Source organism: Taeniopygia guttata, chromosome 28 (genome assembly GCF_048771995.1).
Source record: "Taeniopygia guttata chromosome 28, bTaeGut7.mat, whole genome shotgun sequence".
Taxonomy (NCBI): Eukaryota; Metazoa; Chordata; class Aves; order Passeriformes; family Estrildidae; genus Taeniopygia; species Taeniopygia guttata.
In genome coordinates, this window is record NC_133053.1 from 340,885 (window position 1) to 356,903 (window position 16,019).

The 16,019-nt window shown below is 50.3% G+C and overlaps 1 protein-coding gene across 1 annotated transcript; it reads right to left on the reverse strand.

The window, feature by feature from the left end:
* Positions 1-1,643: 1,643 nt before the first annotated feature.
* On the reverse strand, positions 1,644-15,929 carry MAU2 (MAU2 sister chromatid cohesion factor). The gene is made up of 19 exons (XM_030256855.4): positions 15,484-15,929; positions 15,220-15,237; positions 14,907-14,972; positions 14,191-14,286; positions 13,170-13,264; positions 12,763-12,790; positions 12,132-12,287; positions 11,564-11,710; positions 10,638-10,728; positions 10,270-10,373; positions 9,271-9,348; positions 8,583-8,648; positions 8,271-8,354; positions 6,856-6,905; positions 6,564-6,641; positions 5,835-5,946; positions 5,061-5,151; positions 4,439-4,566; positions 1,644-3,818 (listed from the first exon to the last, which is right to left on the reverse strand). Exons 1-19 carry the CDS (start codon positions 15,901-15,903, stop codon positions 3,744-3,746), a joined length of 1,983 nt encoding a protein of 660 aa, XP_030112715.2. The 5' UTR covers positions 15,904-15,929; the 3' UTR covers positions 1,644-3,743.
* Between the last annotated feature and the right edge of the window lie 90 nt (positions 15,930-16,019).

A 16,019-nucleotide genomic window follows, 5' to 3' on the forward strand; every position in this document is an offset into this window, starting at 1 on the left:
GCCCACGTAGTGAGCTGGGAGCTGGAAAAGGCGCGGTTTGCTTTTGATTGACAGGCGGATTGGCCAATCGGCGGCGCCGCCCCGTGGTGCGCGCCTCGCCCCTGCTGTGCGGGCGGAAAGAGGCGTGGTGTGGGTTTGATTGATAGCTAAAGTCCCCAATAGGAGGCAGCGTGCGGCCGGCGGCAGCCAATGGGGGCGCGTTCCGCGGGAGGGGGCGGGGCGGCGGGGCCGTTTCGCGGGCCGGGCCGTGGCCCGGGGCCGCTCCCGGGGCCGGCGGGGCGGATGGCGGAGCGGGCGGGGCGGGCCCGCCGCCCTTATCCGCCCGCGCAGGCCGCGCTGGGGCCGCAGATAGGGGGGGGCCGGCGGGAGGAAGCGGGGCCGGCACCGGGGGAGCCACCGGGGGAGGCACCGGGGGAGGCACCGGGGCCGGAGGAGCCGGTTCTGCGGGCGGGGAGCGGCCCCGGGAGGCGCCGCAGGGCCGGGAGCGGGGAAGGGCCCAGGGCCCGGTGCTGCCGGGCACGGGACAGGCCCCGGGGCCGCTGCGGGGCTGAGCTGCCCGGCCCGGCCCGGCCGCTGCGCCGGGATCGCTCCCGGTGGGATCCGGGATTGTTCATTTGGGATAATTTCCATTGGGATTTAACCCTGGGGTCGTTCCCGTGGGCTCTGGGATCGTTCACAATAGGATTTAACCCTGGGAACATTCCCACTGGGATTTGGGATCATTCCCGGGAGATCTGGGATCGTTCCCACTGGGATTTGGGATCATTCCCAGGGGGTTTTGGGATCATTCCCACACGTATTTCATCCCGCGGGTTTCATTTCCCTTTCCCAGCTTTTCCGTGCCATCGGTTCCGTTTTGTTCGAATTTCCCACGGGAATGAGGGATAATAAAAACCTGAGCTGGGAACAAACCCCAATTGCGGGCGCTGGGAGCATCCCTGAAATCCGGAGTTATCCCGGAATTCTGGCAGCTCCAGCGGCAAATCCGGGAAAAACTTCAGGGTCAGAGCTGGGAATTCCCAGCTCGGGAGAAAATTGGGATTTGGGGAATTTTTAGGGGGATTTTTCAGGATTTTTGGAGATTTTTTTTGATTTTTGGGGGGAATTTTTAGGGGATTTTTTGGGAGTTTTGGGAGGGATTTTTGGGAATATTTGGGGGATTTTTGAAGGAATTTTGGGGAATTTTTTGGGAATTCTTGGGGATTTTTTTGGAATTGTGGGGGGACTTTTGGGGAATTTATGGGGATTTTGGAGCTGGTTTAGGGGGGGAATCTTTGGGGATTTTTTATGGATTTTTTGGGGGGATTCTTCGGGAATGGGATCCAGAGGGAAAACAGCTGCGGGCTCTGGACAGGAATCAGGGATGGGATTTTAGGGAGAAATCCTGGCTATTCCATGAAAAATCCTGGAAAAAACTCTACAATTCCCTAAATGAATTCTAATTTTCAGGATTTTGTGCTCATTTCTCCAGAGAATTCCACAATTTTAGGAGGCAAAACTCCCAATGAAATCACCCCACAGAGAAAATCCTGGATTTTCCTGTTTTCCTCCAAAATCCCACGGAATTTCAGCTCCTCCTTCCCAGCTCTGCTCCATGGAAAAAAAAAAAAAAAAAAAAAAAGAAAGAAAAAGCTGCCACAAAAAGCTATTAAATAATTTAATATACAATGGTAAAAAGCTCTGTACATGGGAATTTCCGTGGGGAATTCGGGAATTCCGGAGGAGCCCCCCGGAATTCCCATGGGATTTTCCGGCTGTTTCGCCCATTCTGAGGGATTTGCACGGGAGATTGAAGGCAGAAAATTGGGGATTTTTGGGAATTCTGCTCTTTCTTCGGCGGCTCCGGGGGTGGGAAAGGCGCTTTTCCCACAGAAAATTCCCTGGGGAATTCCCAAAGCTCGGCCCCAACCACAGCTCTCCAGGATTGGGATTTTTTCCCCATTTTTTTTTCCGAGTTTTTCCCAAAGTTTTTGGGATTTGGCCGCCCTGGAAGTGCTCAAATCCAGGTGGGAGCGGCCTGGAATAGTGGAAGTGTCCCTGCCCTGGGATTGGGATCATCCCGAGGCTTTTCCAGCCCAAAATCTGGGATTTGGATCCCAAAATTCCAAGCTGAGTTGGAAATTCAGAATATTGGGCCTGAAATTCCAGAATATTCTGGAACATTCCAGAGTTAGAAAGGAAAATTTGGATTTCCTGGATGGGATTTGGAATTTTCAGCCTTTCCCAATGCAGGGAAATTCCAAGGAAAAAGATTCCAAGGAATTGGCGAGCCCCAGAGGAAATAAAAACTGGGAATATGCTTCCCAAAAACCTCAAAAACTGGGAAAACTCCCCCAGTTCCTGATGAAAATCCCCAGATCCCAAAATTCCCGGGATGGTTCTGTCTCAGCAGGATCCCAAATATCCCAAAAAAACCCTCAGGAGCCTCTGGAATTTCCCACAGGAATTCCAGCCCTGCATTCAGGCTGGAAAATCACTGGATTTGGGACTTTTTTGGGATTTTTTCCCATTTTTTTGAGTTCCAACGGCACCAAGAGTTTTGGTTAATCCCCATAAAAATCTGTAATAAAAACTCCCAATCCTCAATCCCCAAGAATTCCAGGGATTTCCAGGTCCTCTGGAGTTTTCCAAGAGAATTAGAACCTGGATTTCCATGGAAAAAAAGTAAGAGAAAAAAAAACCTGGAAAATCCCAATTTTTGGGAATGGGACAAAAAAAAACCTCATCCCTGGTACGAATTCCAGAGGGAAAAATTGAGGAATTTCAGTGGAAAAAATTCCTTGCTCTGGAAAAAGGTGGGATTTGGGAAGGAAAAATGCTGGGAATGAGGGAATTTTAAAGGGCTTTTAAGGGAATTTTAAGGTTCCTTCCCCATCCATTGGGATTCAAAATTCCCAAAAATCTCTGGAAGTTCCAGGGCTTTGGTATTCCTCTCCCCAAGAATTCCAGAGTTCTTTTCCCTCCCCCTTTCCCAGAAATCTGTAGAAATTCCAACTGGGAAAAACAACTTGATTCCACCCCAGGCACTGCTGGGATCCTGGAAAAAACCTCCAGCTTTTTTTTCTGGGATTCAGCATTCCCAGATTTCTGGGAAATCCAAAAAAAAACTGGGCTAAAACCAGGGAATTTAACCGGGACAAGGGAACTTTGTGCCAAGGGCAAGGCTGGAATTCCATCCCAAACTTCTGGATCAGGATTATTCCCAGGATTTGGGAATCCTTAAGGCATGGCTGGTGCCTCCAGCCTGGAAAAATTTGGGATCAGCAGGAAAATTCCGGATTTTTCCCAATGCCAACGGCGCGGGGAAGAGCTGTGGCTGCGGGAGGGACATCCCAGGAAAACTCGGATTTCCTCCTTCCCAAAAAAAATGGGAATTTCCCCTCAGGGGAATTCCAGCTGGGAATCCAATCCATGATTTCCTCATCCCAATTATCCCCGAGGATTCGGAGCTTCCTGCTGGAATTCCCAGCCTTTCCTGGGAATTCCCTCCAGGATCAAACCTTGGGATTCACCTGGACATTCCCACCTGGAAAAGAGCTCCGGAGGCTCTGGGGATCCCTGGAAAATTCCTGGCTTTTCCTCACTACCAGGTGGAATTCCGAAGCCTTTCCATGGATTTGTTTTGTTTCTTTTCCCAAGATTTTGATGCTTTCCCCCCCCACCCCCCTGGGATGTTGTTGGTGGATATCCTGGAGTTTTCCTGGAATTGTTTTCCTGGAGTTTTCCTGGAGTTTTCCTGGAATTCACAGCAGACTGGCCAGGCTGGTGGTGGGGCCGTTCTGGGCCTGGAACTGGACTGGGGGGGGTCCATCCGTCCACTGCAAGGGAAAAACGGGATCAGAATCCCGGGAAAAATTCCCAGAAAATTCCCTCGGCATCGTGGAATTCCCAGGAAAACCCTCCCTGCCCCAGGGATCCCAAATTCCAACCCCACGTCCCGCTGGGATTTAGTTTTCCGGGTTTTTTTTTTTTTTTTTTTGGGTTTCAAAGCCAAAATCCCAGGAAAAATGGGAAAGTTCCCTCAGGATCACGAAATTCCCAGGGAATCTCATATTCCACCAGGGAACCCTGCTGGGATTTGGTTTTCCAGGGTTTGTTTTTGGATTTCAAAAACAAAATCCCACTGGGAAGGGTTTGGATGATCCAGAGGGATGAAAATCCCAACTTTTGATGCGACAGCGCTAAAAAAACCCTTAAAAATCCCATTATTCCGAGGCATATCCCGATTTTCTACGGGATATTTTTGAGGGATTTTTTTCTGGGAGTGGAAATTCCAGGATTCCAGGGATTGGGATGATGCAGAGGGAAGAAAATCCCAATTTTGGATGGGACAGCACTAAAAAAAAACAATAAAAAAAGCTATAAAAATGAGCTGAAGTGTCCTTTTTGCCACGGGCAAGGTGGGAATGCTGGGAATGTTGGGAATGTCGGGAATTACCGTGATCAGGTTGTGCTCGGGGAGGCTGCAGGCCTCGATGTGGTCCTGCAGCAGCTGCTGGGAGAAGTTCTGGTGCATCTGGGCGGCCTCGTGGGCATCCATGGCATTGCCACACGCCTTGTTCAGGTCTGGGAGGGCGGAAAAATCCCGGGATTTGTCCCATTCCCACCTCGGAACCACCCCCATCCCAAAAATCCTGCCCTGGGTTTGGGGTCTGCACCAAAATCCCAAGGATTGCAGGGAATAAAATCCCAAAACTGCCAGGGATTCCCTGGGATTGCAGCAAATAAAATCCCAAAATTGCCAAGGATTCCCTGGGATGAGAAGGAATAGAACCCCAAGATTTCTGAAGATTCCTTGGGATTGTAGGGAAGTGGATTCCCAAGGATCCCAAATTGCCCCTGGAGCTGCACATTCCCACCCTTGGGATAATCCCCACATTTTCCCTGGCATTCCCACCCTCCCCAAGGCTCTATCCCAGTTTTTTATGGACACTGAGTTCCCTGGAGCTGCACATTCCCATTCCCCCACAACCCTGGGATAATCCCACTTTTCCCCAGGGCTGTATCCCAGTTTTTTATGGATCCCAAAGCACCCTGGAGCCGCCCGTTCCCGGACGTACCCCGGAGCAGGGCGGAGGACCAGAGCTGCACGGACATGTCCGGGATCTTGCTGGCCAGCTGCATGGCCGGCACCACCATGTTGTTGCTTTCCTGGGAAAAAATCGGGAAGGGAGAGGGAAAAATTGGCATTTGGGGAATTTCCCCTGCTCTTTCCAGCAGGGATCGAGTGGAAAAGACGGAAATTCCCAGTGGGAAATTGGGTTTTTGTCGCCGTGATCGATGGGGATGGAAGGGAGGAAAGTGCTGGAGATTCCCAAGGATTTCTTGGGATTGAAGGGAATAAAATCCAAAAATTCCCAGGGGTTCCCTGGGATGGAAAGGAATCAGATCCCAAGGATTTCCTGGGATGGAAAGGAATAAAATCCCAAGATTCCTAAAGATTCCTTGGGATGGAAGGGAATAGCAGTCCCAAGAATTCCTTAGGATTTCCAGGGAATAAAACCCCAAGATTCCCAAGGATTCCCTGGGATGGAAAGGAATAAAATCCCATTATTCCCAGGCACATCCCGATTTCCTTTGGGAGTTTCTCCAGGATTTTTTTGGGATTTGTTCTGGGAATGCCAATGGCAGGATTCCAGGGATTGGGAGGGATTGGGATGATGCAGAGAGAAAAAAAATCCTAATTTTGGATGTGACAGCACTAAAAAACCCTTTTAAAATCCCATTTTTCCCAGGCACATCCCGATTTCCTTTGGGATTTCCCCGGGGGTGTTTTCTGGGGGGTTTTTCGGGAATGCCAGTCCCAGGAGCCCGGGGCAGGGCCCAGCAGTCACCCTGTGGTTGCCCAGCACGTAGAAGATGTGGCCCAGCAGCACCAGCGAGCACGCCGTCAGCCGGTTCAGGTCCTCCGCGTTCGACATCTTCAGCGTCTCCCGCAGGAAGCGCCTGGAAAAGCGGGAACGGCGGGAAAGGCGGGATGGGGCCCGGCCTGGGATCGCTCCCGGGGCAGGGACGGGATGAGGGGCCCCCGGGGAAGGGAATTCCCGAGTTTGTGCTTGGATTGGGATCTTGGAAGGTGCAGAGCCTCGGGACGAGTGGCGCGAGATTCCCGAGGATTCCTCGGCATTGCAGGGGTTAAAATCTCAGGATTTAGGGAATAAAATTCCCTGGAAAATTGCAATTCCCTTCCTTGGCATTGCAGGCATTAAAATCTCAAGATTCCCAAGGATTTCAGGGAATAAAACCCCAAGATTCCCAAGGATTGCAGGGAATAAGATCCCAAAATTCCCTGGGATTGCAGGGATTAACATTCCCAACATTCCCAAGGATTCCAGGGAATAACATTCCCAACATTCCCTGGGATTGCAGGGAATAACATTCCCAGGATTCCCAAGGAAGGAGCTCAATCCCCACCACATCCCCCCAGCCAGCCCAGGAGGAATCCGTGGGAATGGGATGGGAATGAAGCCCTGGCATTCCCACTGCCATCCCAAAAAGCCAGGGTGAGCTTTCCCACAGTTTTCCCACATTTTTTTCCACACTTTCCCAGGGCCTGGACTCACTTGGCCTCGTTGTATCTTCCCTGGAAAAAGGAGAAGAGCCCTCGGATGTAGAACGCTGCGGCCCGGAGACAGTGGGAACTATGGAGAAAAAACCCACGGATACCTCAGGATCCCACCCCAGTTCCCAGGAATTCCAGCCCAAAATCCAACTTGCAAGCAAAATATTCCATTTCAGCCCCATCCCGAGTTTTCCCTTGGAGTTAGGTTGGATTTTTTCCCCCGATTTGTTGAAAATCCTGCTCCAAATCCGTCATTCCCAGCCCGGGATGTTGGGATTTGCTGGAATTCTCACCTCACTGGGAAGTTGTGGTCGGGATTTATCCTTTCCAATAAACTGTAGAGCTGGAAAATGGGAGAGGAAAAGGGAAAATGGATTTTCCAAGGAAAAGCCAACACCAAAACAGTGAAATCCACCCCAACCAGCCCAAGTTCATCCCAATATTGGGAATTTTAGGCTTGTTTTGATCCCAAAAATCCAAGTTTTATCCCAAATCTCCTCCAACTGCACAGCATTTCCTGGATAATTGTATTCCCAAGGAAAACTTGGAGCTGGTAGATCTGATAATGAATTTGATATTGGATTTGATTAATTAAAACTAGAATTGAATTAAAGAATTCACAATTTTTAAAGCTGTTTTTTGCTTCCCAAAGGCTTTTCCCAAATTTTGTGTGCAGGAAGCAAAATTCCTGTGGAGAATCTTCCCAAGGCAAATCCCTGAGGGCTCTGAGAGGGTGAAAATAGAGAATTTTGGGAATAAAACAGCAAAAGTCAGGAGCAGATCCCTATTTTTGGTTATTTCTGTGATGCCCTGAAACTGCTGGATACGGAAAATTATGGAAAATTATGGAAAATGGATGGAAAATGAAGCCAAGGGGTTGAATGAGACATGAAAGAGTTAAACTTCAGTCCAATGGGAAGAATTCTGGGAATAATTTAGAATATATGGAATTTTCCAGATGATTCCTCAGGAATTCCCAATCCCTGATGAAGGAGCTGCTGCCAGCAAGGTCCTGATGGAAAAAATATCCAGGAAAAGCCAAATCCCAGGAATTTTCTCCACAGAAAGTTGGGATTTCTCACTCCTTCATGAATAAACTGCTGCCAGCAAGGTCTGGATGGCAAAAATTCCCAGAAAAAAACAAATCCCAGGATTTTTTTCCACAGAAAACTGGGATTTCTCACTCACCTCATAAAGGAGCTGCTGCCAGAAAGGCCTTGATAGAAAAAAATACCCAGAAAAAACAATCCTAGGAATTTTCTCCACAGAAAACTGGGATTTCTCATTTCCTGACGAATGAGCTGCTGCCAGCAAGGTCTGGATGGCAAAAATGCCCAGGAAAAGCCAAATCCCAGGAATATTATCCACAGAAAGTTGGGATTTCTCACTCCCTCATGAATGAGCTGCTGCCAGCAAGGTCTGGATGGCAAAAATTCCCAGAAAAAAAACAAATCCCGGGATTTTTTCCCACAAAAGCCTGGGATTTCTCACTCCCCTCATGAACAAACTGCTGCCAGCAAGGTCTGGATGGCAAAAATTCCCAGGAAAAGGCAAATCCCAGGAATTTTCTCCACAGGAAACTGGGATTTCTCATTCCCCTCATGAAGGAGCTGCTGCCAGCAAGGCCCTGATGGGAAAAACACCCAGGAAAAGCCAAATCCCAGGATTTTGTGCCAGAAAAGCGGGATTTGGGGAGAGCCCAGCTCACCTCCTGGTGCCGATTCCCCTCCCGGATGTAGACGCTGGCCAGGTTGGTGACAATAAACGCCCACAGCTCCTGGTGGGTTGTGAGCTGGAAAGGAGAAAATTCCCAAATATTTCAGCCTTTTCCTCACGATTTATTCCTTCCCATTAAAAAACCCTGGCTAAAAAAAATCACATGTTGATATTTTAATGTTAAAAATCCCCCTGCAATCCAAGGAAAATCATCAATAAGTAATGGAATTAAGGATGGTTTCCCTTCCAAATTCATGTTGCCATCCCCAAGTTTCCATGAGAAAATTTGGGAATAAAATCTCACCCTCAGTGCTGTAGTGAATTGTGCTTCTGCATTATCCATGCAGTTGACAGAGATGCAGTAGAGACCCTGGAAAAGAAAGGATATTTTTGGGAATGCAGCCCAAAACATTCCTGAATCCATGGAAATATTGGGATAAGAGCAGGGAAAAGGGAGCAATGAGTCTCAGGTGCGGGGAAAATCAGGAATTTTCACAAAATGTCCTTTAAAATAAATTATTCATGAAAAAAAGAGCTTAATTTAGCTTAAAAAAAAAAAAGCTTTCTTAAAACTATGGAAAGTTCAGTATTCCCTACAAAAATCCTTCCCCTGCCAAAAACCATCTCCAGTGGGCACAGCTGAAATCCCTGGATTTCCCTTTTTCCAGCTGATTCCTCCCAAATTCCCCCTCCCATCATGAAGGAACTGCTGCCAGACAAGACCTTGATGGCAAAGATATTCAGGAAAAGCCAAATCCAGGGAATTTCCTCCACAGAAAAGTGGGATTTTCTCTCCAGGAGCTGCTGGAGCAACCTGGAATAGTGGGAAGTGCCCCTGCCCACCCAAGCCATCCTGGAATTCTGTTTCCAAAGTGTTTTAAGGCAGGAATGAGCGCAGCAGTGCATGATGCAGATCTGTAATTCCCAGGGAATCTCCTCTCTGGAATTCTGTGTGGGATGCAGAATTCCCAGGTTTCACCCCAAAAACTCACCAGGAGCGTGTGCAGCTGGGCAGCGTGGTTGGAGAAGAGCCTGGGAGACTGCTGGCACAGCTGGCAGACCTGGGAAATCTGGGAAAGAACGCAATTCCCCATTTTCCACCCTTTTCCCACCGTTTTGTGCTCCAAATCCCGCTCCTCGCACCCCTCATGGATGCAGGGATCGGCTCCAGGATCTCCAGGCCTGGGTGTGAAAAGGGATTTCCTCACATCCCTCCCACATTCCAGCTGGTTTGGAATGGTTTCCTCCACCCCCTGGAATTCACAGCCACGGGTCCCTCCTGAAACGCTCCAGATTTTCCAGGAAAAGCGGGATAAGACCTCCCAAAATCTGGGATTGGGATGAGTTCCAGGAGACTGGAGCAGGAGGCTGAATCCCTCCCCATTCCCAGAACATTCCCAGTAAAGCTGACAGCAAGGATTGGGTGATCCAGTCCCGGGATGGATCCCCAGGATCTTGAAATTATTGGAAAAATGGGGAAAAAAATGTTCAGTTTCCTCTGGAACAGCACAAATCAACCAGGGAAGAGGAGGAAAAGCAGGAATGTGAAAACCTGGGAAACACCTGGACAAGGCAGGGACTGAAAGGGGAAGGAGCCACTCTGGAACGGATGGAATGGGGAAAAAACACTGGAATCAGCCTGGAATTGCCACCAGGAAGGTGTCAATCCAATCAATTATTGATTATTCCATGATCAATTCCAAAGTGCCCTTAAATAAACATTTAAGAGGAGCCAATCCCACATTTCCCAAGTCCTGAGCCCCACCAAGGCTGGCTGAATCCATGATTAACCCAGCAACAATTCCCACCTGAGCCCAAAACTGCAATTCCCATGTTTTAAAGGCTGTTCTTTCAGAATATTCCCATTTTTTTGGGAGCCATTCCCAGGCAGGAAAGGCTGGAATTCCCACGTTTCAAAGGCTGTTCCTGCAGAATATTCCCATTTTTGGGGAGCCATTCCCAGGCAGGAAAGGCTGGAATTCCCACGTTACCTCCTGCAGGGCTGTGGCTTTGTGTCCCGTGACCAGCCTGCACATGATGATGTGTTCCAACAGAATCACTTGGAATGAGGACAGGATGGGGCTGCAGTCCAGCACTGGGAAAGGAGCGGGAGCAATTCCATCAGGCATTTATGGAATGTTTCAAATCCCACCCCAAAAAAAAAACCCACCCAAAAAGTTGATTTTTGTACTCCAAAGCCACCACCTGGCCTTAAAATCAGGGGTTTAGTCTTAGTTTTAGTCTTAGGCTGACCCAGCAACTCAACAAGGCTGTGGGATGGGTTTAAATGAGGAATAAATAACGGGATTTTCCAGGATTTTCCTGGAATCCAGCTGAATTCCAAGCCCTTTTTCCTTACTTTTGAGCTTCTCCAGCTGCATGAGGGCTTTGTCCGTGTACTTCTGAGCCTTCTCCAGGTAGCCTGCCTGCATGGAATGCATCACTGTCACCTGCAGGGAAGCACAGCAAGCATTACCCACCTGGGATGCAATGCCCCTGGGATGCAGTTCCCCTGGGATGCAGTTCCCCTGGGATGCAGTTCCCCTGGGATGCAGTTCCCCTGGGATGCAATTCCTCCGGCAAAAATCCCTGGGAAGTCCTGGAGCACCCCAGGATAGTGGGAGGTGCGACTGCGAGGGTGGGAACGAATTATTTTAGAGTTCCTTCCCACCCCAACCATTCCACAATTCCCAAAATTTGTCTGGGCAGAGAGGGAAGGGCTGGGAATTCACAGAATTCCACAAATTCCAGATTTTTAACGTCACCAAGGATTGGAACCATCTCCAAGAACTGGAACAAAATCCTTCAGCAATTCCAAATCCAGCTCTCCTCATGTTGATATCATGATGCCAAAGCAGTTCTGCTTTGTACAAATGACTCAATTTTCATTTGACTCAGGTATTAATTAATGAATTAATGAGTTATTAATTAATTAATTCCCATTTCCAGCCTGGAAATCTCCTCACACACGGAGCAGCCCCTTGCATCCCCCCAGGGCTGCTGAGGGGAAAAAAGCACCAAACAGTTGATAAAATTAAGCCAAAGTTGCTCTGATTTCTACAAACAATTCCATTTCCATGTGAGTCAGACTAATAAATAAATAATTTGATAACTAATTAATTAATTAATCCCCATTTCCAGCCTGGAAATCTCCTCACACACTGAGCAGCCCCCTTGCATCCCCCCAGGGCCGCTGAGGGAGAAGCAGCCCAAAGCAGCTCCGAACCCCATCCCCGCTGGCTCCAAACCCCTCGTTAGGGGCAATTAGCAGTAATTAGCTCTCACCAGGTAGACCAGCACACACATGTGCTCCTTGGGCAGCCAGTGGAAGAGGTCGGCGGGGTTGCTGGGCAGGATCTCGTCGTCGTGCAGGGTGGAGATGGTTTGGATGCACTGCTGCAGCTGCTTCAGGCACGGCTTCACGCTCTTCACCTGCCGGAGCCATTCCCAACAATTCCCACCGGGAATGCCGCGCATTCCTGCTGCTGGGTGCTCCGGGAGAGGGGAACCCCCCAGCACAGCGGTAACTCCCACGCTCAGGGGGTTGGTTTAGGATTGATGATGCTCAGCGCTTCACGGGGGTGACCGGCACCAAGGGATGCTCAAAATATTCCCAAAATCCCCCCAAAATTCCTGTTATTCCCTCCAACACACCAGAGACCACCATGGATAGAAAAACATCATTGACGACATCTCTTAATTAACATGATTTCCTCATTCTTCATTTAGTTTGGGAATAAAAATAACAGGAGTTTGCTTCCATTATGAAAAAAAAAAAAACTGAAAATCCCCTGAGGGCGGATTTTTTAGGGCACATCCCGTCCCAGACTCCGGGCTGGAAGGTGGCACATACCTGGCCGGCGTCCAGGTAATGTGTGACCTGCAGGACCAGGAAGAAGACCCTGAGGGATTCCTTCTGGATGGGATTGCCCTGCCAGTTCTCCACGATCTGCCCGCACAGCGTCAGCAGCGGGTGAACCTCCTGCAGCTTCCTCTCCATCAGCAGCAGCTGCAATTCCAAGGAAATCCAGCTTTGGGCCGGAGAAACCGGCCGGGAGCGACAATTCCCCACAAAAAACGGGGCTGCCTCAAGCCTGGAATTGCCCAAAGCCAGGCTGGAGCTGCCTGGGACAGTGGGAGGTGTGCCTGGATCTTCCAAGCCAAACAATTCCATGGATTCCCCAATTCCACGGATTCCCCAATTCCACGGACTCTCCAATTCCAGGAATTAAGATTGGAATATCCACCTGATTCCCACCCCTCTTTTACCCCGCCAGCTTTTCCATCCCTCATTACAAAAGCTCCAATGAAAATTTCCAATGATTCTTATATTCTTCCCAGAAAAAAAAAAGGGAAAAGGCTGAATTTATCCATAGGAGTCCTGCTTATCCACCCCCATCTCCCCCCCTCAAAAAAAAAAAAAAAATCCTCTGGAATTTGCAATTAAACAGGAAATAATTATTTTAAAAAGATTTGTAACTCACCATCCCCTTGCTGAGCAGAAACAGGGCTCTGGAATGAAAGAAAATAAAATTAAATTCCAAAAGAAATTACTCCATCCACAGGGAAAAACAACAAAAAAAAACAAACCACCAGGAACAAAAAACAAATCTGCCTTTTTCTCCCACTAAAAACAGGAAAAAAAGAGAATTAGAGGAATTCCCAGGGAATTAGGGGAGGAAATTCCAGAGAATTCAGGGAGGAAATCCCAGGAATTCTGGCAGGAAACCCCAGGGAATTGAGGGAGGAAATCCCAGGGGACTCAAAGAGGAAATCCCAGGGAATTCAGGCGGGAAATCCCAGGGAATTCAGGCGGGAAATCCCAGGGAATTCAGGCAGGAAATCCCAGGGAATTCAGGCAGGAATGCCGGGATCCCTCAGGAATTGTCACCTGGTGTACTCGGAGCCCACCACGCGCGCGTACTCGGCCCCCACGCCCAGCAGGTCACAGGCCGACACCAAATCCTTCTCCAGCGTGTGGAGTTGCTGAAACGGGAATAAAAAAAGCCACAAAAACTCAGGATTTGCTCCATGAATCCCAAGAAAACACCATTATCCCTGGATTTGCAAATTCCTGCTCCTTAAAGGGGTTTCAGACCCGTTTTCCAAAGACATCTGTGGCGTTTCCAAGGATTTGTCTGAGCCCAGAAGGATTTTTTTCCCCTTCAAATTCCTCATTAGTGAGAAATTGGTTAAAAATTGCAAAGGGTGAAAATCCAGTGCTAATCAGATCCCAACAGCTCCAAACACCCCAGGGATTGTCACACTGGAGCAAGAGTTTTCCCAGCACGAGGAGCCTCCAAGGTGTGCTCCCAAATTTGATCCCGTTCCCAAACCCAGGTGGGAACTCAGGAAGAGAACAAGCTCCTGGAACTCCTGGAAAACTAAATATTCCTTAATCGAAAGGGAATTAAAGTTCTTTTTCCATAAATATGCTTCAGTGCACCTCTATTCCTATAAATATTTTTAATTTATAAGCATTTTGGAACGTATTCCAGACCAGGAACAAGAATTTTCCTTGGATTCTTTCCCTTGCTCCTTTCCCTGGTTACTTTTCCTACTCCTCCCATCCCACATCCCTCATTAAACATAAAACAACCAACGCTCCCAACCCCAGCAGGATTTGCTCTCCCTGCAAACCCCAAAATGGATTTTTTTTCCTCCATCCTTGGAATTCCAGGTCTCTAATTCCCACAGAGTAATCCTGGCTGATTCCTTGATCCAATCCAACACCAACTGCCTTTTCCCTCTCCATTAACAACAAATTTTTAGGGATCAAAGGGATAAAAAGCAGCCGTTCACAGCAATTTTTTAGGGAATAACAGAATGCAAGGCTTCCAGGCTGTTCTGAAGGGGGATGCAGGATTTTTCCAGGATTTTTTCCCCCAGGAATTGCTGCTGCAAGGACTCACAGCCAGCTGGAAGAGCAGCCTGCAGTGCCAGTAGGGAGTCTGCTGGGAGATCTGGATGGCTTTTCGCAGCAGGGGCTTGGCCGTGTCCACGGAATTCTGCACGACAAAGAGCCCCAGTCAGCACCCAGCAGCTCCAGAGGCTGGGAATTCCCTGGAAAACCACAGGAATTCCCTGGAAAACCACGCCCAGCCCTCCCGGGAGGGATCAGAGTGCTGGAAAAAAGAAAATTAAAGCAGGAGAGGTTTGGGGCTGCTCCGTCCTTGGAATGGCCACAGTAGGGCGGATGGGACTGGAGAAATCTGGGATTTTGGGAGGATTGGAGAAATCTGACTGGAGAAATCTGGGATTTTGGGAGGCCTGGTGAAATCTGGGATTTTGGGAGGTGTCCCTGCACGTGGCAGGGTGGGATTAGATGGGATTTAAGGTCTTTCCAATCCAAACCATTCCAGGATATGCAAAATCCTGAGGAAAATTATGGATTTCCCTCCCTCTCTCCCGCCCGTAAAATTAACATTCGTTGAATAAGGACCCAAAGGTTTATTTGGCCAAGCAAAATCCTTTTCCACTGGGAAACTCTTGATGCAATTCCAGGAGAAACGTCCTCAACAAGGAAGGAAAAAAGCCTCTGGTGTCAGAAATGTGATTTTTCACAGGAATACCGCGTTCCAACCCCAAATCCGAGGGGCACAGAGGGGTTTTGGGGGGGCTCTCTCACCTCCTGGCAGTAGAGCTCCGACAGCAAACTGGCTGCTTCAAACTTCACATCTTCAAACTGGGGGATCTGGCACCAGGGTTAAGGGAACCACAAAATCTGGGTGGGAAAGAGCAGCAAAGCCTCCGAAACCCCTCAGGAAAATGGGGATGAGAGGGGATTTAAGGTCCCTTCCAACCCAAACTCTGTGGTTCTGTAACAGCAGATTAAAACCACCCATTCCATACCCCCACCCCCAGGCCCTTGAGGTGTTTTGGGAGTTTCCTTGGAGCTGTTCTGAGCTCGGAGCTTTTCCTGGATCCCGGGAAAAGGATACCTGCTGGGATATCAGCCACTGCAAGAGAACACAGCGGGTTAGACCGGCACTAACACCCCCCAGCACCGCCTGACACCCTCCTGCCCCGTGCCACGAGCCTCCCACCGCCCCCTTGCCCTGCTCCTCATCTTCCCCAGCCCCAGCACCTCTCAGCCACCCCTCCCGCTACTCCTTACCTTCTCCAAGAGCCAGACCCCCGTGCCCACCATCCCCAGCCGCTCCTCCGTGCCCTGCGCCCCCCGAGGCCGCCCCGGCGCCGCTCACCGCCTTCTCCAGGTGCCCGCGGGCCTGGTCGCCGTTGCGGGTGTGGTGGTAGAGGACGGAGCCGAGCTGGAGGTGCGTGCGGGCCTCCATGCGGGCCGGGGGCTTGCGGGGCAGCACGGCCTGCAGGCAGTGCACGCACAGCCGCACCTTGGGCGGGCTGGACGTGCGGAAATGCTCGGCCAGGCCCAGCAGCGCCAGGTACCACGACTCGCCCGCGGCCGCGCCGCCGCCCGACCCCGAGCCCGGCGCAGGCCCCGCTGCGCCGCCGCCGCCTCCGGCAGCTCCGCCGCCGCCTCCCGCACCGCCCGCGGCTCCCGCCGCCTCCCCGGAGCCGCTCCCGCCGCCTCCCGCCGGCTGCGGCGGCTGCTGAGGCGGCGGCGGCTGCTGAGGGGCCGCCGCGCCCGCCGCCACCGCCGCCATCTTGGGGCCGCCGACAACACCGCCGCGAGGCGCGGGGCACGACGGGACTTGGAGTCCGAACGCCTCCGGCGCGGAGGGGCGGTGGGAGCGGTAGTCTGCCCTTTCGCACCGATAGG